This window comes from Aotus nancymaae, unplaced genomic scaffold (genome assembly GCF_030222135.1).
Source record: "Aotus nancymaae isolate 86718 unplaced genomic scaffold, 86718_ANA_hifiasm-v0.15.2.pri h1tg000007l, whole genome shotgun sequence".
In the NCBI taxonomy this organism is placed as follows: Eukaryota; Metazoa; Chordata; class Mammalia; order Primates; family Aotidae; genus Aotus; species Aotus nancymaae.
This window is the reverse complement of record NW_026988418.1, coordinates 12,004,698-12,023,355: the sequence shown is the minus strand read 5'-3', so window position 1 is coordinate 12,023,355 and position 18,658 is coordinate 12,004,698. Positions and strand designations below refer to the sequence as shown.

General features: G+C 44.7%; 1 protein-coding gene across 7 annotated transcripts in view; it reads left to right on the top strand.

Annotated features, from left to right (window-relative positions):
- Positions 1 to 18,658, top strand: part of LOC105705079 (BEN domain-containing protein 5) — a 1,464,486-nt gene that overhangs the window by 1,298,640 nt on the left and 147,188 nt on the right. For all 7 annotated transcript variants that reach the window (XM_012434679.2, XM_012434678.3, XM_012434677.2 and 4 more), the window contains one exon: positions 14,678 to 14,767. In XM_012434679.2, the coding sequence (XP_012290102.1) occupies positions 14,678 to 14,767 (90 nt within the window). The remainder of the gene's footprint in view (positions 1 to 14,677; positions 14,768 to 18,658) is intronic.

Sequence of the window (18,658 nt, the reverse complement as noted above, 5' to 3'; positions counted from 1 at the left end):
TGGCACGCATGTATTTGGACCCCTTTTCTGTGGCGGTGAATATGTTAACCCTCTTCCTTCATCGTTTGAAAAATGCCTTTCTCCTTCTCCTCATGCATGTGTCTTACACATTCTTACAAATCCAATCCGTTTGCAGGAAGCATTGCGAGTTCCCTGGAGATGCTGCATGTCTATTATCTTGGTACTTCTTGTCCTGTTCCAAGGAAGAGACTGTGTCTGCAAAAAAGTAATTGCTTGATGTAGGCATGTTTTCCTGTCTACTCACCTCACCCCACACCATTGCCTTGGTGTTCAGACCCATGTGGTGCAATCAGAGCCAACCGCAGCCACTTCCTGGGGCTTCTGATCCTCTTAAGTGTTTTAGAACTGGAGGGGGCTGAGAGACCACCTTGCTCTGCCCCTTCTTATGACAGAAGATGAAACCGAGACCCAGGGAAGAGGGCCCGGGCCAAGCTCACACTAGACCACGGGTCCTCTTCTCGTTGTGGCTGCACAGTTTGCAGCCACAATGCAAATTAGAAGAACAGTTTCCCCGACTTCTTCCCCAGAACATTAAACTAGAGGCTTGGTGGGCGCAGTCAGTGGGGTGTTCTGTGCATAAGTATTTTTACAAAGCTCCTGAGTGGTTCTAACAAGCAGCCAGGGTTAAGAAACAGAAAATAATACTTGTTTCTTGCCAGTGTATTAGCCTCACATACCTAGGAAAGGTGTGAAGTAACTGTCCACAGGAGACTGTTTCTGCGGGAGGATGGGCTTTCACAAGGGAGGGCCCAAGATGAGCATTGCCCTCGGCAGACACAAAGCACCTCAGTGGCTGTTCTTAATCAGGTATTTCTATTAGTCAGTAAACATTTATATAAGATTTCCTATGTGACAGGCAGCGTTCTACGTGCTTTACAAATATGACCTCATTTACTCCTGAGGGCATTCCTATGAGACAGTCTGCTATGATCCACATTCTACCGACAAGAAGAGTGAAGCACAGAGAAGTGGAGTAACTTGCCTGGGGTCACATACTCAGAGAGTGGTGCTGTCACTGCCCTTGTGCCTGAGTCCCTGTTTGTAACCATTATGCTAATTCGTCTCTCCAGCTCTCAGCTCACACTTGCACCTGCCGGTACCTTCAGACCCCCCTAAAGCTTCCTAAATGAAAGGGTCTGCCAGAAGGTGGAAGGTAGGACTGAAGGTTTCTGAAATCAGTAATACTGAAAGCTACCTTTGTGGAACACCATGATTTATACATCTTTTCGTACCTAGCCTCTCATGAAACCATGGCTGACCAACTTACCTAGGCCATGCAACTTGAAACCCAGATTTGTCTGGCTCTGCTTCCACATACTCCAGGTATAACCTGAGGTAGAATTTTATAAAGAATCCAGGTTTATCCTAGGGTTTTTTTTTTTTTGAGGAGCACATAATACTATTCCATAAAAATACCGCTCTGGAAACATATTCTTGTGAATTACATTTTTATGATTTATTTTTTCAAGAAAGACTCCATTCACTGGTGACAGTATGGCCTAGAATTTAGGGCACAGGGTGGAGAAGTTATCTAAGAAGTGATCACATGTTTCTGATCTAACATGTAAAAATCCAGTTCACTGTAGGACCTTGGTCAAATCACTTTCTCTCTTGGATTCTCGGTTGTAAAATAGGGGGATTAATTATACCATACGCAGCCCTAATTGTCACTGTTCTGTGACTGCTGAGCGATATCAGAAAGCATCTTCAGCTGCTCTCATTTTTATGGTGGTAGAACCATCCTCACTGAAACAAAAAGTAATTGGTACAAGAGAGTTGGTGTTAAGTGTAGCTGATTGTTTGTTAATCCACTTACAATGCTGTATGATTTAAAATCCATTATTGAGGACTGTTGTATGCCAGGTGGCTTCCCAAACAGATTTCATGTCTTTTTCACGTCGTCCTTTTGTTTCGGCCACATTGATGAGGCTGCTCTGACTCACCTATTTTGATACGAGGACATTTTGACACAGCTGAGAAAATAAACCATCACACCTTCAGCTTCTTAAAAAAAGCAATACCAAATAATGTGCCACGAAGGCATTTCAGGCTAATTCCTCTCATCCCAGAACTTCTCCCATCCTTAATCTCCACTTCTGTCGAGGGGGGCTAGGGAGTGGAGAGAGGGAAGAGACTGGGCTCAGGGTGGGCTCTGTGTCAAGGATGGGGATGAGGATGGAAGGGACAGTAAGGAATTGGTGGGAGTGAAGAACACTGAAGATCCAACATACGATGGGTGTGGGGGGGGTCTGTTTCACACAGTACCTAGTAATTTTCAAAAGCAATTTTACATTTAGATGCAGCGATTTCAAAACTGTTACATCAAAACAACCATGTCAAAATGCCCTTCTCTGTCTGAGACAAAGAAAATGAATGCCAGGAAGAGATGAATAAGACAGGGCTTCTGCCCCACAAAAGCTCAGAGTCACCAGAGGCGAAAGGCGGGACAGAAAGAGAAGCAAATTACTATTATACTGCTGGGCAATTGCCATAATAGCAGAAGGGTCTGGGAGGGAACAGAGCAGAGAGTGACTCACTGCCTGGGGGTGAAGAAGGCTTCCTGGGTGAGGGAGTGACTGGGAGCTCAAGAAACATATGTTGAATGACTAATAATAGCAACTGTTAATTGAGGATTTACCATGTGACAAGCACTGTTATTTTAATTCGTTTAGTCCTCACAGCCACCCAGTAAGATGAATATTATTATTCCCATTTTACAGATAAGGAGACACTCACAGGTTGAGTGACTTTCCCCAGACAACACAGCTAGTAAGTGGCAAAGCCAGAATTCTAAATCAGGCACAGCCGTATCTAAGGTCATACTCACCCCGCCCAACACCCTTCCCAACACCCCCAGCCCACCTATGGCATTCTGTGGCCTCTCTGTGAGTGAACAAAGGCTTGGAGTGAGGGAGAAGGAACACCAGCTTTAATATTAACCAGACATGGGGGCTACTCTGCTCTCATCACTTGCCAGCTATATGACCTTGGACAATTTGCTGATCCCAGCCACTTCTCGAGTCTTAATCCTCTGGTTCTCGTTCTCCCCAGCAGACATCACTCAATAACTGATAGCTATATTTTATTAACTCGGTAGACATGTGGTCAACATGAATGTATGGCCGGGACCCACAGCCATTAACAAGACAAAGTTCCTACTGCCATGGAGCTAATGTTCTCAAAGAGCCAGCTCTGAGTATCCAGGAGAGTCTTCTGGACAGGGATGTGAGGAAACTAGACAGGTGTGAGGAGTTGTGATGAGCAGGTGAAAGCACAGTCTGAGGCGAGTGTGGGAGGTGGGCAGGGGCAAGCGGGCTACGGAGCGCCGCCTGGGTTAACTTCTAGTGTATGGGGAAGCTGCTGCAGGACTGGGTGCAGGGGAGCAAGATGAGTCGGCCTGAAAACGGGTTTTAGGGGAGGAAGGAAGCAGCAGGAGGCTTCTGCAGTTGTTCAGACAACATCCACTGGGGGCATCATTGAGCTTGGGAGGTGGCAACAGAAATGATCGCCCTGCTGAGCACCTGAATGCTTCATGAACTGTAAAGTCTGGGGCATGTGTGAGTGGGTTCGGTATCATTACTCTTATTTCTCCCTTGTGACGACCCTTCCTTGCCCTCCTGGGCTGTTGCCATTCCATAGTCTGTTTAACAAACTCATGGGCAAGGTAGGGGTTGGTTTGTTTTCTTAGCCCAGAACAATTCAGCTTCTCTGGCTCCTCTGAAGATGCCGTGTTGAGAGAGAGAGAGAAAAAATTACACTCTTTAATAGAAATACTTTTCCTTCATTAAATGAAATCTCCAAAGCCCAGTAGCATTTTCAGTGCTTATATAAAAATGCCGGTGGGGATTTGAGATTGAAAGTGGTATTTCTCTACAACTCAATGAAGATCTCAATAGGAAAGAAAGAACACTCTTCAAATCTAAATTCCTCCAGCATTGGGCAAGACAGATCTTCCACTCAGGGTCAGGATCACATTACTCCCAGGCCTACAAGGAAACTTTTCCTGAAGCACTTGGAGTGCTCATATATATTGGTTCTCTGCTTGGGGAAATTGTATTAATAATGTCTTTCCGAGGCTGCAAACCATTCAACTTGAATTTCTGTTTGCACCTCAACTCAAATAACTTTGTACAAAACCTCAGGTATTGTAGGAGTTTGAGTCAGATGCAGATGTGTGCAGGTGCCTGCATATAAGTACACACAGAATAACATCTTTTTAGTATAGCTGGGGAATCAACTTTTCCCCTTGGGAGTGTCAAAAGAAAGACTAGTCTCCTGAGATAGAGAAGGTTCAAATTCCAGCTCAGAGTTTTGCTAGCCTGGTGGCCCCAGGGCAATGCACTGAGCCTCACAATACAGTTCTCACAGGGCCTGGTGAGACTTGGATCCTGACGTATATAAAGTGCCTGGCATACAGTAACTGTTCAAAATGCTTCCTCCTCAGTCACCTCTCACCTGACTCTTGTATTGTAACCCATTGGAATCATCATCAATTTCATATCAATTATTCTTAGTTATTGATACGTAACAACCTCCTCTGCTCCCAAATTTAGTGACTTAAAATGACAGTTGTCATGTATTTCCAGAGAATCCGCGATCTGACCACCCCATGATGCCTGGGCCTTCAGCTGGCATGACTCCAATGGCTCATTTTAAGGATGGAAAACAGGTTGAATGAGGGCATAGGGAAGGGGCCCACTGGAGCTGCATAGCAAGTTAAGGAACAGATCTTTCCTGAACACCTCCACTGTGCCAGGTCCTGGGAAGGGAAACAAAGCCGTAAGGCTCTGAGTTGGTGAGACCCTCAGATGACCATAAAACCATTGGAGGGACTGATTTTGTGTTCCTTGGCAAGTGGTTGTGTTGGCCCCTTAGGTGACATCAGGCTTTGGAGTCTGGTGAATCCGGCCTTTACTAACTTTTACCTCGGCTCCCTCATCCACGAGACAGGGATTCTCATGTCTCTTGCAAGGCTGATGGAGGCCATGCCTAGCAGCTAGCTGATGCTGGTGTCTACTAAAAGAAGACTTCATTCCCTCTCTGCCCCTTGGCATCCCAGTGCCTGCCCAATCTGCCTGAATTGCCAGGAAAGCAGGAGAGGGCTCTTATTGTGACTAGCAGGCAGGCTGAACTCTTGCCTTTCACCATGGAAAAATCCATTACGGAGAAGTCATTTGTCAAAGCCAACTGTTTAGCTGCTTTAATTTACATATTTATCAAGTTTGATTAGAATGTATTGTCTTAGACTTTCATCCCAGCTTTCACCTCTCCGTGCCCTCCTTTCCTAGGGAAACTGTTTTTGTTGTCCTTCTTGCAAAAGGGCACTTCGTAATTCAATTTGCATTTGCTAATAAGCCTGAAACTAAACCTGGTGAGGAATTTCTGGAGTCTGCCAATGGTGGATGCAAAAGGCAGAGCACACATTGGGGAAAGCCTGGGCACTCAATTCTAGCTGGAAACACTCGTTCAACCAAAGGGCAGCAAATACTATTCATGAGTATTTACTGAGAACATTGTGTGTGCCAGGCACTGGGAATACAAATTGTGAAAGGGACAAAGTTGTGGCTTTCCTGTTGCTTACTGTCTAGTGACCTCACTTTCTGCATCTGTAAGATGAGGCATTTGGACCAGGTCACCCACCTCTCAATGCCTGTATACGCTTTGGAACACGTACTATGCATCAGGTCATGTGCATAGACCTGAAGCATTGTCTCATTTAATTCTTACAAGATCCTTATGAGTTTGATACTATTACTGTCCTCATTTTGCAGATGAGGAAATGGAAGATCTCAGAGCTCAAAATCACATAAGTACATGTGGCAGGACTTGGATTTAACACTTCTTATGTCTGATTCTAGAATTCAAATTTATAAACCACAAGTCTGGATCTTTCTCCTCCACTGGCCTTTGAGCTTCTGGATGGCAAGGACAGTATATGATTTCTCAGGGATCAGCCCAACATTTGGCATGTGGTCAGTGTGAGAAAATATAAACTGAATTTAACAAAAAAAAGAGAAAGACTATTGTCCTCAGCCTTCTTATCTGAAACCTCAGATCTTGGGCCTCTGATCTGCTCTGTTCTCAGCAACCTTGGCTGGTGTAACAGATGCTGTGTGCACTGCTCAGATCTTCAGGCCTGAGTCCTCAGTTCCCAGGAGCGTTGGTAGCTGAGAGCATGCAACTGAGTTCCTCCTTGGGACTTATATTCAGCCTTGACTGGGGTTACACCCACCCTGCAGGCCCGCCATATCCAGTATCCTGTTAATTCTGGACACAGAGCCAGCCCCCTTGCCTCCTCAAACAACTAGGAAGGGCCCTCCTGGCCCAGAGCTCCTTATGAAATTGTTGAAAGCCCCTGTTGAGTCTGTCCTCACCCTGTTTAATTTGTACCTCTCACAAGCCTTCCTGAGGACAATCTCAGTGAAACTCCTTTATGGGAATCTCAGAGCCTCTGAGTCTGTTTCCCAGGGACCCTAACTTCAGCAGGTATTCTGAGCAGGTGGCTCTGGCTCTGCCTTTCTAGAGGTGTTTGTAGGGTGCTGGGATCAAGATAGATAGGGGCAGGGAGCCTGCCTGAGTAGGGAGCCTGCCCCTATTTATCTATCCTGCCATTAGCCTGCCCCTGGAAGGCTGCCTACCTGCTCCCAGGCCAAGGTGCCAGCCCTGTGGCAAGGAGGGGGCTTTAGAAACTGCCAGAGCCCACAGATCAGCCTGTCTGGGGAAAAAAACTCAGCGCGGTTCCTCGGACAGTCAAGGTGACAACTCCTCAGCTGGCCCAAGCCGCCTGTATCTCAGACTTGTATCTCATCACTTTTCAGCTTTTCTTCACTTCTCTGGCAGGCATCCACTGGCTACTTTCCAGGTGCCAGCCTGGGGCATGGACATTGGCGCAGGCAGCCCAGTGTAGTGAGAGGAGGCTGCTACCTGCCTGGACTACTGTCTAGCTGTGTGCCCAGGGGCAAGTCACTCGTCCTTTTTGGTCCTCTGCCCTTCTTCTCCACAGTGAGGATGTTCTACTTGGTGACCTCACAGGCTGTGCAGTTCTGATGGCCTCTGTGAGTCTCCTGTAAGTCAGAGGCATCCTTACTGCTTTTTAAAGACAAAAGAGCAGTTTAGTATGTCCAAGACATACTATATTAAGACATCCATTTGTGAAGACACGGAGGTATACCAGAAAGGCTCCTGTCCCTGACGTTTGACATTCCAGAATCAATGCTTCATTTCTTGTCAGGAGCATTTCTTTGTCATGTACATACTCTCTTCAATGATAATCCCTGTTCTCTTCTTTCAGCTCATCAAGGGCAGAACATTTGATCCCTAACCCCAAAGCATGATGAATCTACTACTTAGATATGAGATTTTAGGCCATGGGAGATCTGAACCTAGGAGAGGGAATGGGGGTGTGGAGGATACTAAGGAGTTGGGAACTGAAAATAAACTTTGCCAACACCACTCTTTTCTCAGGATGGCCCAGAGGCTCAGAAGTGCAGAGCAGATGCTGGGCATCAGGCAGAACGGATCTGAGTTGTCGCTTTTGGTCCTGCCTGACCAAGGCAGCGAATGATTTATGACCAGAAGAGAGGTCCAGACAGTGAACTGTGAGTTCAGTGGAGGGTGAGGACACAGTAGTCTGGAGATATCTGGAGAGGATTTTGGGAGGAGTTAGGGAAAAGAGACGAAGTCTGGGAAACTGAAGATTTGCCTGGAGAGTTAATGACAAGGCCAGTTTGAATTAAATATAGTATTCTTGTAGGATAGTGGTTCTTGACTGGGGGCTATTTTGCCTCTGAGGAGACATGGGACACTTGGTAACGTCTGAAGATGTCTTCCATTGTCATAACTTGGGGAAGAGGTGTTACTGGCATGTAGCAGGTAGAGGAAAGGGATGCTTCTGGGCATCCTACAATGCACAGCTCAGTACCCCCACAACCAAGAGCTATCCAGCTCAAGATGTCTATAGGGCTGATGCTGAGGAACCCCATTCTGTGGCCTGTCACTCAATACATGGCACCTGCTATTATAGGTGAAGCCATGCGGCCGGGATATAAAGTCTCTTGCTTATCGTTTGTCTTGTGAGCTAAAGACTATTATTCTTATTTTATAAGTGAGGAAACTGAGGCTCAAAGTGGATAAATAATTGGCCCAAAGTCTCACAGTCAATACTCCATGGAAGCTGGTTATGAGACACAGTCCATCTACCCAGGGAAGTCAGCAGACTTTTCATTTGACCTCCTCATAGTAAAGAAGAAACACAGGGAACAGGGTCCTCCCCAGTGTCCCTTATCTAGCCCTTTCCTCTTGTTGGATCCACCCTCCAGTCAGTGAGGCTGAGCTGATCCTGAATGTCTGCAGTTTCATCAAGTCACATCTCTATCCAAACGTATTCAGTGCTTCTCCACTGCCTCCATGTGGTAGTTCAGTCAGGGTGGTGGCAAAAATATTAAGGGGAAAATATCAGAGATAGTTATAAGGAATAGTCACAAAACCCCCTTGGAAGGCCAGGTGGTTTACATGCCTTCAGGAAAGGATGGGCTGAAGGCAGCCAGTTCTTTCGTCTTGAGGCTTGAAGCACAGGGCAGTTAACAGGGGAATGTAGGGGAGTTTATATGAATAATTTGCTTACTCATATGGTCCTAAAACTAACTGTTGAACATTCTGGATGGCTGTCTCGGTAGGAGGTCGACCAGAGATATTACCCCCTAATGGTGTTTGCTTTAGGCCTCGGAACCTGGCGATTAATCTTTACCCTATAGTGGTGTTGACTCAAAACCTTTGTCATTTAATGTGTGTTGAATAAAGGCCAGGGAGGCCAGCATGTCGAGGCCAGCAGCTGTTAACTCCTTCGGGTGAGAGGTCATGGACACCCCTAGCCTGCTCATTCACTGTATTCTGTGTTGAGTGAATTTATTCATCTGTTGTGGGGTCTAGGTCTGCCTGTCGGATCTCAACAGTGGTGCCTGTGTGAGGAAACTCGACAGTGTTGCCCTGTGTGAGGAAACTCATCACCTCCAGGAAAGCTCTATTTATGTCTCCTAAACCTATATTTTCTCATAGAATTATACACAATAAATTCTGTACTATGGCCATATTCTTACTATAATTCAACAGCATTCATTCTCTCTTTATTGTCTGTCTCAACAACCAAGTAATATCCTCACATTGCTGATAAAATCAGATAAAACACAGCAACATTAACACTAAGGTTGGCCCAGTCCAAGACCTGGATGAACATTAGTTTCCTCCTTTCCTTCTTGGAGGAGGTGCATCTGAACCAAGTCTTGAAGGCTGAGTAGGAGTAAGCCAGACGGCTGAGATGGGGGCTGGCATCCTAAGAAGAGAAAAGAACATGTGCCCAGTGTGGAGGTGTGGGAGAACACGTCGTGTCTTGGGAACTACGGAGTGTTAACTGAGGCTGGTGCCCGTGGAAGGGGCTGGAGAGATAAGCAGTCACCAGCTACCAGAGATAGGGATGGTCTAGGCTAAGGGGGCTGGACTTGCTATACAGACAATAAAGAGCTGCTGAAGGATTTTAAGCAGAGGAAGGGGTATGCTCCTATTTGCATTTTAGAAGACCATTTTGGTGTCCAGGCAGAGGCTGGACTGGAAAGGGTGCTGCTGGCACAGGGGGGCTGTTCCAGTCCTGAGCAAGCCCTCCAACTGATACCAGCCAACCATGCTGTTGTTGCTCCTGGGATGTCTTGTTTCTCCAGCTTCAGAGTACTATGGACCTGTTTGGGCCCTGGAGTATTGGAGAAAAGACTGAAACTTGTCTGGTTTAGAAACCCATAGTAGGGCATTTTCTTGACTTTATCATGTCTTTAGGAGTCAAGTCAAGAAAATGAAAAAGGATCAGGTGTCAAAAGCAACAAGAAAAATATCCTTCCCCCATTGCAACATTCCTCATTCCCATCCCAGTAGCACTTCCTTCTTCCTTCACATTAACATCGCAATCCCCACGACAAGTCATTGTCTGGAGGGATGGGGAACAAAACTAACAATATGAATTTCTGGGAGATTTTTGTCCTCAGAGACCCAGCTACGGTTCTTTGAGGCCTCTTGGCATCTACCTCTACCAGTCACAGATCCAGTAATAACTAGCCAAATAGATTGAGATTCTCCATATCTTGGCACCAAGATTATGGCTTTGGTCCTCATTGAAAGTCAGCATCAATAGATAAGTTACAAAGTTACTTGAGTTCTACATAGCAACTAGGAGAAATACAGTTATCTTCAGGGAGATGTCTATTATCTATTGCTACCTAACAAGTTACTCTAGAATTTAGCATCTTGAAACAGGAAAGATTTATTATGTCTCCATTTCTGTGGGTCAGGAATGAGGGAACAGCTTAGCTGGGTGGTTCTGGCATAGGTCTCTTATAAAGTTGCAGTAGGCTGTCACCCAGGGCTGTAGTCATCTGACACTGTGGGATCTTCTTCCAAATGCACTCACATGGCTTTGGCAGACCTCAGTTCCTCACGGCTGCTGTCTGGGTAATGTAGTACCTTACCATGTGGCCTTCTCCATAGGCTATCTGAGTGCCTTTATGACATGGCAGTTGGCTTCATTCCAAGGGTGAGCCATTCAAGAAAGAGATATCACACCCAAGGTGGAAACAACAGTCTTTTTATACCTTAATCTCAGAAGTGTCACACCATCACTTCTATAGTATTTCATTGGTTAGAAGGAAGTCTCTAAGTCCAGCCCACACTGAAGGAGAAAGGAGCACATCTCTACCTCTTGAAGGGAGGAGATGAACAAAGAATTTGTGAATGTGTTTTTTAAAACCCTATAGGGTGGTTTTAATCTCCAAAAGCCAATGAGACACAGAAGTTAGCACAGATTTGAGAATCATAAAGATCTAGGTTTAATTCTGGCTCCCACATTTGCTACTTATGCAAGTTTAGGCAAGTCATTTAACCTTTCTGAATCTCAATTTCCTAATCTATAAAAGAATCTGGTCTAAGAATAGTAGATGTTTCATTGGGTTGCTGTGAGAATTAAATAAGATCATGCATGTAAAGTGCCTGGCAAAGAATAAGTACTACATAAATATTACTTAATTGCTATTGCAATGGGATGATATTGTCCTCCTTCCTAGAAGACATTATAATACAGAGGTTAGGAACACAGTTTCTGGAGTCAGGCTATCTGGTTTGGGACTTTGGCTCTGCCACACTAGCTTTAAGAACTAGGGCAAGTCACTTAACTCTCTTGGCCTTGGTTTTCTGTAAAATAAAAATAATAATAATAGCTAGTGCTTGGCCACCTAATAGATATTAAGTAACTATATAATGAATAAGGAAATAGTGGATGATAGAGGGATATAATGACAAACGAGTCTGTATGTGTGTGTGTGCACATACATGTTAAGGATGCCACACAAAGCACATGTTACTTCAAACACCTGCTGTTTAACTAGGGAGCTGGATGTAGCTACCCCAGTGTTTTTTGAGTGAGACCTTGTACCCTTGAGCATGTCAGCCTACATGACCTCCTTAGTTTTTCCATCTCTTATGAGTTGTTCCTGTTCTCACTGTTTGCATTCTGTTCCACTTTGGTTTTGTTCAAGCATACTTTCTTCTTCATCTCTGCTGCCTCCACCAAGAATATGTTTAATTGGCTTTGCACAGAGTCTAGAGATTTGGTGACAGGAAGGGGTGGGGTAGTCACCACCTCAGAGCTACTACATTACCTTAAATTGATTTTGCAAATGAAAGCTAAAAGCTAAGCAAAGGCAACCCATCCATTTTGCCTAAAGATTATAATGCTCTTTTATGGCCTTCTAAATGACAAAGCAATTTGTTACCTGTCTGCATCAACATTTGCTTATATTAGCACCCGAGATGCTTGATTTTTATTAGCCTCACGTTATCATTTTATGAAGATGCAGGGGCTCAGTAAAATTAGTGTGCAAATAGAATGCCCATTTTGCATTTCCCTGTGGTCAGCAGAAATGCTGAATGCAATTGACTTGATATGGGGTCAGGGGAGACATCCATAAAGTTAGCCTTCACCAAGGCCCTCCCTAATGCCATTTATCATGTCTGGACTACTGCGATAGATGGGGTCAGTGTTAGACAGTGTTTTTTAAAAGGGCTTGGTGATTTTTTAAGTGAAAAAGCAATATAAATACTAAGATAGTGGCTCAATTTCCATCACAATAAGATAAAACCAAACTCTCTTGTGTAAATTGTAGATGGAAATGCAGCAGGAGTGGGATCTTATATTGTTATTCATGGATCCAGAATGAAACAGATAGGGTAGTGAAAGGGGCACTGGCTGGGTGCTAGGACTTAACTCTACCCACTGCTAACTGAATGACCTTGGGCATGTCCCTTCCTTCTGTGAGCCTCATTTCCTCACCTATAAAATGTAGTTAATACTGTCCACCTCACAGAGGCATGATAAAGATGAAATAACATAATATGAGTCTACATTTCTTTACAAACCATCATCTACACAGTAGTTTTATTTGTTAATTCAATAGTCAGTCCTTGAGCACCTACTCCATGCAGGGTCCTGGGAAAGACATTAGCGATACATCCATGGAAGTTGCAGTTTCTTCCTTGAGGAGCTTATATTCAGTTCAGGAAATGTTCTGGTGTCTAATTCCTCTTTAAATAATACACTTCTTCAGGGCAGGTGTGTCTTCTCTCTCCCTTTGTTCCTAAAGGTGCCTAGCATAGAGCTGAGTAGAGTGAGTTCACAAGAATATATTTTGGTTCCATGATATTTCTTGCTGCCTTTCAGGGGAAGCAGTGACTCCACCCCTATTGATCACCCAATGCACCAAGCAAGTCCCAAGCCTTTAGAACCAGGTTTAATAGGGTTAATATTTTTTAGTTTCATCTCTGACATTGGTGCATCAACTGTTGGGATAATGAACCATGTTCAAAAGAGCATTATCTCCAGCATTTCAGAAGGAGAAAGCCTATTAAGTATTTCTATACTGTCCCTCCAGATCATCCTCAAACATTGATAAAATCCTTCAATTCAACTTCTCTTAATGTTCCTTCCTAAATTTTCTTCAGGTAATTGTTCTGTTCTATATCAATCAACCCTTCTTCTTCTGCCCCCTGCTGAGTATCCTTCCCTAGATATTTCTTTCTGGGAATGCCACCCTCCGCTGTTGCTTTTGTCTGATAATATCTTTGCACAATAGTTCAACTTTATTATACAAATTAGACTTCTGTAGAGAGAGAAAGAGTTTGGGTTCTGATTTGGAGCCACATGTTCTTACTTTTCTGCATGTCTAATAATTTTTTATTGGATGCTGGATATTGCAAATTGTACCTTGCTTTGATTGTCTGGATTGTGTTGCCTTCCTTTAAAGAGAGTTGGGCTTTGTACAGAAAGCATTTAAGTTTCTTTTGTTCAGTATGATCCTTTTGAAACTTGTTTTTAAGCTTTGTGAATGTGGGTGGTCTAGAGTAATTTATCCCTATCACTAAGACACTGCCCATCTGAGTTCTCATTTTCCTTGAATTATCAGTGAGGACTTCCTCTTCAGTTGTGGGAATTCAAATGATTCTTAGCCCTGTGTGACCCCTAACTGTGCAGTTCACAGTTCCCTGGTCATTTTTTCCTGACATCATGGAGAGTCACCCCATGCATGTACATCTTAGAATCCAACAAAGATTCAAGAAGACTCCTGTACAGATTTCTGGAACTCTTTTTCTGCAGAGCTTCCTCCTTTCTGGAGCTTACAGAGTTTCCCAACTACTACCTGCTGAACTGGAATCTCAGTGAGGCTTCTGTGCTTTGCTCAGGATACCCCTCTCTGCTCTTTGGTCTGGAAGGGATCATCAGGCAAAAAGCCAGGGCAATTATAGGGCATATCTCATTTATTTTCCTTCTCTCATTGATTATCTTGCATTAGCTCTTGTTCAATGTCTGAAAATAGTTGTTTTGAATATTTTGTCCAATTTTTTAGTTAAGATAAAAGGGAAATAAAGGCCGGACAAGGGCTTGGGTTCTAATCTCAGCTCCTACCACCACTTATTAGCTGTGGGATCTTGAACAAGTTATATAACCTCCATGAGCCTTAGTTTCTGCCTCTGTTAAAAAAACACATTAACAGCATGTTGCTGTAAGGATGTTATATATATATATATGTATATATATGTGTGTGTGTGTGTGTATATATATATATGCCTGACAAAAAAGGAGCTAATTAAATGGCAGCTGCTACTATTACTAATATATAAATAGCTACCTTATCTACTCCATCATTTACCGAATGTTTACTGTGTACTATGCAATGTGTAAGCCTGTTTAATCATCACAACAACCCTATTAAAATCCTTGTTTATAGATGAGAAAACGGAAGCTTAAGATACTCAAGTTGCCTAAGTCACAGTCAATGGATCTGAGATTCAACTTCACTCATATGACTTTCTTGGATGATTGTAGATACTACATATTAATATAATATGATCAGTTGTACCAAAGAAAGGGAATGTAGTCTTTTAATGTTGGGTAGGAACATAATTAAATTAGTCAGCAGTGGCTGGGCCTTAATGATTCTAACTCAGTGGTTAAGAAATAATTGTAAAGCATCCAGCCCATTCCCTCTGGGGTTCCCTGCCACACACCAACCACTAGACTCAGCTTTCCTTGCCTTCCTTAGCAACCGTCTTTCATTTTATCTTATAGACAATCTCCGGGAAGGAGCAGAGCAGAAGGTGGTGTTCATCACAGGACGAGTCCACCCAGGGGAAACACCCTCTTCATTTGTATGCCAAGGTGAGTTGCAGGATCTCAGAGGTGTCCTATGCCTCTCCCCACATCCACCTGGGACACTGTGATGATCTCTGGAACAGTGTGGACACATGCAGAGTCATTATCTTGAATGGAGATTTACTACATTTCTTTAAAATTGTTGTACCTGATCTCCATTAGGTTTTATTTCAATAAATCTTTACTAACTAGATGTATGTATGTGTGAATTAATTAATTAATTAGATAGATGGATGGATGGATAAATGAACAGGGAGGGCTGAATGAAGTTATCTTATTTGTGCTGTGGTGAGGAAGAGCCATACAGAATCATCTACACTCCCTAGCTTTACTTGTCCCCAGTGGTTTACAACAGCAAGAAATCTGGCCCCAGATCAATGTGCATGTTGGCAGAAAAGCTGTGAAATGGGAGGTAATGACTGAAAACTATCTCTTCGCTCATTCATTCAATCATTCACTTAAACAACTTTTGAAATACCTGCCAGGAGTAAGTATGCTTAGCATCAGACAACCAGAGGCAAATAAGACATGATTTTTATTCTCAAATGTTTCTCTTTATAATTGCACTTATTATTAAATATTTCATCCATACTGTATTTAATTAGTCAGCTATAGTCAGTAATATATATGTATATTGTTGAGCAAGCTGAAGTTTAGAGAAGTTAAGTAATTTATCTCATTTTAATCTCAAAGTGACCATGAGGTCAAAGAGATATGAAAAGCCCGTGGAGGTTCTACAACTAGAGGGAGGTGGCGCACTGCAGTGGAAGCCTCTGAGGATCTGAAATCAGATAATCCTGGGGTCAAGTACTGGCTGTGCCACTTTCCAGCAGTGCGACTTCGGTTTCCTCAAATGTAAAACGACATACCCAGGCAGGCTGTTATGAAGCTGGCATGAGATGAACGTAAACAGCACACCCAGTCCTGTGCCTGGCACACAGCAAGCACTCAACAGATGTTACCTCTTCCCCATGGGAATCTGAGAAGATGAAGCAGGTAATCTGCTTTGTAAACTATCAAGTACTACGCAAATAAATATGGGCTTTATTTTCCCAGTTCGTATTCTTACAATGCTTTGTTAGGCACGATTGCCTTCCTCTTTTTTTCAGATGAGGAGACTGAGTTTCAGGGAAGCAGTGACTTGCCCAAAGCCAAGAAGCTTGTAAGAGGCTCCAGTCACAATAGCTGACTCCTTAGCATTCTCACGTTGGCCTTCTTCCTCCCCAGCATTGTCCTTGCAGTAACCTCTTCAGGTACCTCCTGGGTTTACCAACCCCTTTACTAGCAGCCATCTGTCAGTTACTAAATTTGGCAGCAGATCTCTTCCTCCAGCTGATTGGATGTAATTGCTTTCTCTTTGTTTGTAAAAAGACAGTAGCCTTACCATCAGTACGTTCATCCCTGGGAGCCCAAACCCCCATGCTCACCTCTCCTGTGGGCAGTAGACAGAGCAGCGTCACCATCCCATTTCACAGATGAGAACTGAGCCACAGAGGAATTGAATGGACCTCAGGTGCTCCCTGATGACCCTGTTTACTAAAAGGAAATCTTTGGATGGTGCTGAGTTGATACACTCAATGCTGTTCTGTAGGTTTTTAATAGATGTCTATTCTTTGACAGAGCCTTTCAGTGCCTGCCCACTGGCTTCTCAAAATAAACTCCAACTCCTTGGCATGACATTCCCAGCCGTCTGTCATCTGGCTCTCACCTGGTTCTCCGGGCTCAGCCTCAAACACTCAGCTCCACACAGCTTAAACCTTGAGTGGGCGGTCTTCTCTTGACCAATGCACCTTTACACCTGCTGCTCCCTCTGCCTAGCAGGCCCTGTGCCTGCTCCTTGCCACCTGGCAAGCCCCATCCATCTCCCAGGACTCAGTTCGAGTGCCCCTTCTGTGGGCCTCCCTGGCCCACTCCCTTCTGCCGCCTGCTTTGTGCCTGCATTGTGGACCTAAAGATGGCCATCATCTTTATTGATAATGGTCATCTCTATTGCGCTGATTTATTATGGTATACCCGACTTATATTTGTTTTTCCCCCATTAAACCATGAGCTGTGTAAGGTCTAGGGCTGTTCTCCAACTGTCATCTTCCACATCTGTAAAATGGAGTTATCTTGTTCATCTTATGGGGCCGTTGTGAGGAACAAATGCTGTGTTTAACTTAGAAACAGGAGCCTCAAGGTGACAGTCGTTAAATAGTGAGGGGGTCTTTTAACCTAGGTTTAGCTAACTCCCAATCCTGTACATGCCCCCTTGTCTCACTCAAATGGGAACTACTAGAAGGCCAAGTCTTGTACCCGAAAGAACTCAGAGTTCTGACCGCCCCACAACAATTAATGTGCATTTTACAGATCAGGATGTGGAGCCTCCGGGAAGTACAATGGCTTGCCCAAAGTCACATGACTAATTCATGACAAGTGTGATTCTGGAGTCCATCTCCCCAGTCCTGTTTCTCATCTTTCCCTGCCTCTATATCTGCCTCATAAGACACACAATTCATACTTCCTTGAGGCAGTGTAAGAGGCATCATTACCCCGCTTTACCAATACAGGACAGAGGCATGGTCTTGCCTGAGGATGTCTCAGCTACATGTAGACAGCCTGGATCACAGCCCACAGGGCACAGCTGGAGGTTTCTTCCTCAGTCATAGCCCTAAGCTTGTCCATTTTCCCCTAGCCCCCTTTAGCCCACCTCGTTCTGGGGATAGCAGGCAGGTCCAAGATGTGGACAGATGCTGAGATAACTTCAGTTCTGTTAACTCTTCCACATTAACTGGCTCAGTGACCTTGAGCAGGGAATAGGCATGTGAGTCTGCTTGTGCCCATCTGGCTGGGACCATGGCTCTCACTGCTGAGCTGCTGATGCACCTGCTGCTGGGAGTAGAGTGAAGTCCTGTCACTGCATATAGCTCTGGAAGAGGTGGCAGTAAGGGTGGCAGGGTTTGGATTTCCTCAAGACTGCTTGTTGGTGGGATGCTTACTCTGCTACCCCAAACCCTGCTCATGACCTCCATGAGGCCACACTATCCTGTTCTCCAGTGGCTATGTGAGAGGTCAGAGGAGCGCCTGTATGGCCCTGTGGCCAGCCATGTGAGAGCACCATCCCTCAAGCTGCTACACTGCAGGGTGTGAATCCCAGCTCTTCTACTTAGTGTGACCTTGGGAAAACCACAAAACCTCCTTATGCCTGAGTTCCTTTATCCCAAAAGGGCAATAATAATAGAAATCCTGCCTCACAGGGTTGTTGTGAAGACTGACACTGTTGATATTCATCGAGCATTTAAGATGGTGTCTGGAATATAGACAGCACTAAACAAGTGCCAGTAGTAGGGGAGGAGCTGGCACTAATGGAGCACACGGCCGGTGCCAGGGCCTCCGTGAGACACTTTGTGCCTGGCTCCTTTAATCCTTACTGTGAACCAAACCCAGGTGTGGGCCTCCCAGACTGTGGGCCCCAGCCCTTCCTCGTCACCTTCCTGAGTGTGCCATTAGCTGCTCACCTGAAGGGTCACCTTGCTAGCCAGGAGCTTGGCCTGAACCAGACCTAGACCTTGTGTCTGACTCCTGTTCAAGTGTTTGCTCTTTCACTGGCTCTTCCTGGGACTTCAGGGCCAACTCACATTGAAATTTTCATCTGCAGAGTACTTTGTCCTCTCCAGACCCTTTGTCGTTGAATTAATGAAACCAGCACTTATGAAATACTACTGTGGGGAGCCACGCCATGCTCTGGAGGGCAGCAGAGGCAGTGGGCGCAGCTGTGGCTTTGGAGTTTGATGGGCCTGAATTTGAATCTACCATTTCCATCTAGCTAGGGGACCTTGCACACGTCCTTGCCTCTCACAGGCCCTATTTCCTGACCTGCAAAATGGGGCAGGAATGCCTTCCTCAGGGGGCTGCTGT